Here is a 6,859-nt window from a genome sequence, read left to right as displayed (position 1 = left end):
CTGGTGCACGAATTCATGCATGGGTGGGGTCCCTCGGCCTGGCAGGTGATCAGAACCAATCGGGGCCACAGGAGGTTGGCTGTGGGAACACACTGACCACCAGGGGGCAGCTCCTGTGTTGAGCATCTTCCCCCTGGTGTTCAGTGCATGTCATAGCAACCAATTGTTCGGTCATTCGGTCGTTCAGTTGCTTAGGCTTTTATATATATAGATAGCCAAAACCTGGAAGCAATCCAAAACCCATCAACAAGTGATAGGATAAACAGATTGTGATATATACGTATGATGGAATACTATTCAGTAGTAAAAAAGAGTGAATTATTGATATACCAACAATACATGAGTGCATCTTAAAATAATCATGCTGAATGAAATGTCAGACCAAAAAACCTGAGGAGTCTGAAGTGATGATGGGCATTCAGGTGGTAATGTCCAATCAGCAATCAGAACTGTCATCGCAAAGCCTGGGAGGGCTTGGAAGCTGGAAATATTGATTAAGGAGCTAGGAGCTGCTGAAGCAGCAAGAGCAAATGAGATAAAAGGTTTTCTATTCATTTCCATTAACTTTGCTCTTCAGATATATTATCCACTTGTATGCCCTGCTTTCTACTCAAATCAAATTGCCTTAGAACCAGCACCTCTTGCTGAATTTCCTGACTTCATTAATCCAGTTTCATACACTAGAACCCTGGGAGAGTTGCTTGGCTCATCAGCCTCCTCTACTTCCTGCATCCATATTTCCAGGTAACCAAAGTTTTCCTTTGAAATGACATCCATTGCCCCTTTCCCTCTAATGCCATCCTAGTGGAGCCTTCAGCGCTGTAATCTTGAACTTCTAGAACAACTTGCCAACTGGCTTCTCCAGGTGAGGTGGGGACATTAAGCCAATGCCTGGAAAAAAAAAGATAGGCCAGGGAGACAGACCAGTGACAGGAACATATTGGCCATGGAGACAAGGGAGAAGAGGGTATCCAGAAGCAGTTTGGAGTCCATAGGATGCCACAGAGAAGTGAGGGGCAACACGGACTAGGACATGGAGACAGGTAGGTTACAAGGGACCTGAGAGAGAAAGAGGAAGGCGAACCCCAATTGTAGGAGAGAGCATGTGGTGAGGGAGTGAAGTGGAGGGTGGAACCTGACTGGAAACAGGACAGGAGCCTGTGGTGAGAGAATGGTAGCAGTGGCACTGAATCATCTGTTCACCAAGTTTTGGCGGTGAAGAAGAAAAGACAGTGGCTAGATAGGATGGTCAAAGTTTCCAAATGTTTATTTCATTTTGTTTTTTAAAATGGAGCTAGCTATGCAGAGTTGAACGGCAAGCTGAGAGGAAAAGCAAAGGACAGAAAATTCTGAAGCTGGGAAACTATGAGCATCCCTCAGAAACTGGAAGGGCGGATGGCCTTCCCTGTTGCCCTGGTCAGTTGGCATCCTGAGCATTGGTCTGCATAAAGGAAGTTGCTGGTAGATATTCCGGCCTCAAATCTCAATTCCCAGTCCTCAGCTCGTACTGCACAGGAAATTTCTAACACAAAGCTGTTTCCTTTGTCACACTATTTTCTGTTTAGAGTGAGCATAGGAAGTAATCTGTCCTGTTCTTTTAACAATTCCAAGGGAATGCCAAAACATCCCCTGGTCTTGGCCTTGCTTGATATATAGTTGTCACAGAACCAAAGTTCTTCCTGACCTCTGCCCTTAATCTTTCCTGCTGCAGTTGAAGCCCATTCCCTCTCATCCTGTCTTTGGAAATAGCATGTGGTAGCCAAAAAAAAAAAAAAAAACCTGCTTGGATAAGGCAATCTGCAGCAGGTAAAGTAATATGGATTTCCTCCAGATCCTAAGGAAGTTGTCCTCATAGATTCTACATTCGTGTTTCCCCCTTAGCCTTGCCTCTCATGAAGATATGGGGGCACTCAAAAATACTAAAGAACTTCCAATTATAACTCATTTCCACTAATATTGTAAGAGAACTATCCCTTTGGCCATCTCAGAGATTCAGATCTGAGAAAACCAGAAGGAATTCCTCAGCTAGGAAACTAAAATATATCTTAAGCTACCCAAGAAGAGTTACACGTGCTTAAGAAGTAACCAGACACCCAATCCAGTCAGCCTCAGAGCCTCTCTGTGTCACCAAGTAGATTCAAGAAAGAGTTAAGTTTTTCTCAAATGCCATCTCAAGAGTCTAGGACAGTGATGGTGAACCTTTTGAGCTCGGCGTGTCAGCATTTTGAAAAACCCTAACTTAACTCTGGTGCCGTGTCACATATAGAAATTTTTTGATATTTGCAACCATAGTAAAACAAAGATTTATATTTTTGATATTTATTTTATATATTTAAATGCCATTTAACAAAGAAAAATCAACCAAAAAAATGAGTTCGCGTGTCACCTCTGACACGCATGTCATAGGTTCGCCATCACTGGCATAGACCCATGAACCAAGAGTTCACCAATTCGATTTCCAGTCAGAGTACATGCCAGGGTTGTGGGCTCGATCCCCAATAGGGGGTGTGCAGGAGGCAGCTGATCGATGATGTTTCTCTCTCATCAATGTTTCTATCTTTCTATCCCTCTCTCTTCCTCTCTCTAAATATCAATAAAAACCCAAACACTATGATTCAGTAATTCCACTCTGAAAACCTGTCCACACCAAAACTTGTACATGAATGTTCACAGCAGCATTATTTATAATAGCCAAATATTCTGGAAATAGTCCAAATGTACACCAACTAACGAATGGATAAACAAAATGTGCTATATTCATAAATGGGATATTATTTGACAATAAAAAGAAATGAAGTACTGCTACATCTACAACATGGATGAACTTCAAACACTTTATGCTAAGCTAAAGAAGCCAGTCAGAAAAGACCACATATTGTATGATTTCACTTATACAAAACATCCAGAACAGCAAATCCATAGAGACAGAAAGTAGAGTCGCTTGCCAGGGTTAGGGGGAGGGTGAGTGAGTAGTGACTGCTGAGTATGGGGTTTCTTGTTGGAGTGAAAAAAGTGTTCTAAAATCGACTGTGATGATGACTGCAGATATCTGTAAATATGCTAAAAATCTTTGAATTATAGACTTGAAAAGGGGTACACTGTATAGTATGTGACTTTTATCTCAAAAGAGATTTTATTTAAAAAATAAGAGAAAAACAACACCAGGCTTTATAATGCAAATGTTGCATTTAAAGTCACACACAAGTAATTAGTTTCATGGTACTCACTTTATCCAATTGTAAATGGTCTAAAAGCTTTCTGAATCCATCACAGAATTCAAGATGGTCCCAATAAACTGGATATTGCAACTGAAATAATAAAAAAATTAATTTATTTTTAATGAACTAAGCTATTTTTATTTTTTAAACTCATATTATCTGAAAAATTTAGGACTCTCGTAATAGCATTTCTCAGTTGCTCAAGCTTTGCTCCTTATTCAAAATATGTAAATATGTTTCTCACCTTTTCCTAAACTTCAAAATTCACATTTTATCTAACAGACCAATTTTAAGAAGAATAAAAAGTAAGCACATTCTAGTGATATTATGTGAATAACAATTTCAACTCACATCAACTTCCTTTCCAAATAGGGAGAGACTCTGAGGTTTAAAGGTACACAGAGCAGAGCCCATCCAAGTAAAGAAACACTGCTTCTCCTTAGATCTAAATTCATTCTGAGTTGTGGCTCAGGAGAACTGGGAACAAAACTGTTCTAACGAGAGCACCCTCTCTTTTGGGTAGCATTTCTTTAAGGGAGCATTCAATAAAATTGTCCCTTTTTTTTCCCATTGACTTAGTCTGTATGATTTCCTGAACTTTTTATTTTGTGACCAAAAAAGTATGGTGCTTGACCCTAAGTCACCCATCTATTAATGCTGATGATGAGGAGAAAAAAAGAAATAAAGTCACTAACTCTTTTCTAGGGTACTCAGGCTTGTCACCTAATAATTCCCTCTCTTTAATAATATGTAAAACCCATCTGACAGGCTTGTTGTTTTAAGCACTTACATGCATTTTGTCATTAATAAATCATTAGAATAAATACTTCCATGTAAATTATGGGATCATTTCAGATTTGATGTACTTTTAAAATTTGTGTTACTTTTACTATTAAAATTCCATTTGTGGATAAGATTCTGCTATTTTGAGACAGCATGGAGAACAGACTCTTTCTAGCAGAAAATTTGAGTAAGATGATACCCTAACAGAGAGATGATAGAGAGAGAGAGAGGAAGGGGGGGAGGAGAGAGAGAGAGAGAGAGAGAGAGAGAGAGAGAGAAACATTAGGGTGGAGAGAGGAGGGAAGGAGGGAGAGAAAGAGACATTGATCAGCTGCCTCCCATACAGGATTGAACCCGAAACCTATGGAACGACCCTCCAACCAACTGAGCCACCTGGCCAGGACTAAAACCTTTAATTTAAAAAGATCTGTGCTCTAGACAGATGAAAAAATTATATACAAGTTACTGCACACATAACTGAGTACAAGTAGGACTGGAAAAATCTAAATAAGATGGATGGATTATATTAATATCAATACCCTGGCTGTGATATTGTATGATGTTTTGGGAAATGTGACCATTGGAAGAAACTGGGCAAAGTGCAAAAGGGATATCTTTGTGAATTATTTCTTACAATTGCATGTGAGCTGTAGATTTCATTTAAAAATGTAAATGAAAAAGGTATCTGTGCATTTTAACTGTTAGATACTAACGAATACCTAATAAGTTTCAAAACCTCATGGATTGGTCATTCTGTTTAAACAACAAAGTAATTTTGAAACACTGGTGGCCTTTCCTTGATTGATTACCTAGCTAATGAAATAGGGAAATCCCAGGAGGCAAAATCTCTAAAATGCCAGTTTAGAGGGATAAACAGAGTCAGCTTTCGACGGCGCTCTTTGGGGGGACAGAGCCTGGGGGTTGCTCAGTCTCCTCCTCCCTGGCTGATCAACAGTGGCCACCGGAAGGCTGTCCTGTGTGAAGCTGCAGAGGGCTGGGATGAGGGGGCTACCACCTGCTCTCCTGGAAGGCTGTCCACAAAGAGGGATTACTGAACTCCCAGAACACGAGGGGTTATGCTGCAGACTCAAACATGCCATGTGAGGAATGGTTCAAGAATCTGGAGGAACTTACCAGGGAAGAAAAGACCTGGGGGGAAGGCAGCAGGCAGTGCCTGCCGATAATAACCAGTTTTCTCAGGAAAGAAAAGGGCTGCCAGGAGGAAGAGGAGTTCATTTGTCTTGTGTGGCCCCAGTTGGTGGTGCCCTCACTAGAATTTTTGGTTACCTTCCAAGAGAAGAGATCTGGCCCACATTTTCTTTCCGTGAAGACAGTAAATAAAATGTGTAATAACAGCAGTAGTCCCATGGGGAGTACCATTTCCATGTTAATATCCCAGGGATCTCCCTTCCTTGGAAGTTGGAGACCACCCTCCATTGTCGTTACAGCTGAGGCATGCCAAGAAATGTCACAGCAACAGTGCCCTCCCCACCAGCCTTCCACAGAGAAGACTCAAGAAGCTCCCAGTCACCCAACGTTAGATCTCTTTGCTGTCTAACATTCCATGCTCGCCTCCCCTGAAAGCAGTGGTGTAATAAACGAGGAGGGGAAATGGAGTCAGAAGACTGGGCTGGGTTCTCCCTCCACCACCTATTGGCTGTGTGACCCGAGGCAATCACTAAAATGGCCTGGACCTCTGTTTCTTCACCTACGAACAAGGACAATGCTTCCTACTGATCAGACTTGTGAGAAGAGGGACAGGAGAGAATGCACAGAAAAGCTGGGAATGTAGAAAGTTTCTGATGGAGGTCTGTCCCTTTGCATCTCTGTATGTCTGTGTACCATACCACCTTCCTTCAAAAGGCTTCATCTCACTTTTAAAAAAGGAAAACAGTACCTTACGTCAATAAAAAATGTGCCCTTCACTATAGCTGATCAGAAATAGAAGCACAACCCCCCCCACACACACATGGACCTGAACTGGAATACTGAATCAATAATACTTACAGCTATCACCCGGTAACCCCATCCACTCAGAGCCAAAATCTGCTGGAAAAATACATCTGCAGTTCCGCTGACTGGGGGGAGAAATATGAGAGGACACCTAATATTTCTGGGACCGGCATCATAGAGCGACCATATCTTACTGTCATCATCATCCACGATAATCTGGAGGGAAAGTTATTAAAAAAAAAAATAGGAAAGTCTTACAGATTTGGTTTTTGTATTGTTAACTTCACACTATAATTTTGCTGACAATTTTAATACCACTGCCTTGTTTGTTAAAAGGTAACCTGTGGGGAGGGGTCACGCCAGATTAGTACGTAAAATAAACTGCTTTGGTCTCCTTTTCCTTCTTTGGTGCTAAGGAAATATTCCATAGAACTGCTTTCTACTCCTCCAAAGTGCTGCTTTTTCTACCAGTTTTTAATTTTCCTTTCCATCTATGATTATAGGAAGTCTATTTTGTTTACCATTAAACAGTAAACTCTGTACATGGCATCTTGCTTCGTCCCCATACGTGTGCGCGCGCGCGTGCGCACATGTGTGCGTGTGCGTGTGTGTAGGAGAAGGGCAGTTTGCAGAATCATTCTCCAGTGCTGGCCCAGAGGACTGACTGGGATCAGCAGGGTCAGAGTGTGAACAGGGGAGGCAAGGGAGAGAAAGACTTCAGGCTCTAGGGAGAAACTGGACAGAGATGGTACCACTCAGGAGATGCTTCAGGAACCTGATCTAGAACAATCTTCCAGAGGCGAGACTTCTGCTAGAGAGGAGGGATGAGGCAGGGGTGGGTGTCCCTGTCCCAGGAGAATGTTTCAAATCATTCAGTCGGGTGTGGGGAGTGGGTACAGGAAAAA

At 41.8% G+C, this 6,859-nt stretch overlaps 1 protein-coding gene across 2 annotated transcripts in view; it reads right to left on the bottom strand.

Moving 5' to 3' along the window:
* The window catches only part of SPG21 (spastic paraplegia 21 (autosomal recessive, Mast syndrome)), a 40,685-nt gene that overhangs the window by 27,469 nt on the left and 6,357 nt on the right, over nucleotides 1–6,859 (bottom strand). For both annotated transcript variants that reach the window (XM_005861058.2, XM_014535452.1), the window contains exon 3: nucleotides 6,009–6,170. In XM_005861058.2, coding sequence (XP_005861120.1) covers nucleotides 6,009–6,170 — 162 coding nt within the window. The remainder of the gene's footprint in view (nucleotides 1–6,008; nucleotides 6,171–6,859) is intronic.

Source organism: Myotis brandtii, unplaced genomic scaffold (assembly GCF_000412655.1).
Source record: "Myotis brandtii unplaced genomic scaffold, ASM41265v1 scaffold144, whole genome shotgun sequence".
NCBI classification, from domain to species: Eukaryota; Metazoa; Chordata; class Mammalia; order Chiroptera; family Vespertilionidae; genus Myotis; species Myotis brandtii.
The sequence above is the reverse complement of the archived record's forward strand: the minus strand, read 5'-3'. Positions and strand labels throughout refer to the sequence as shown.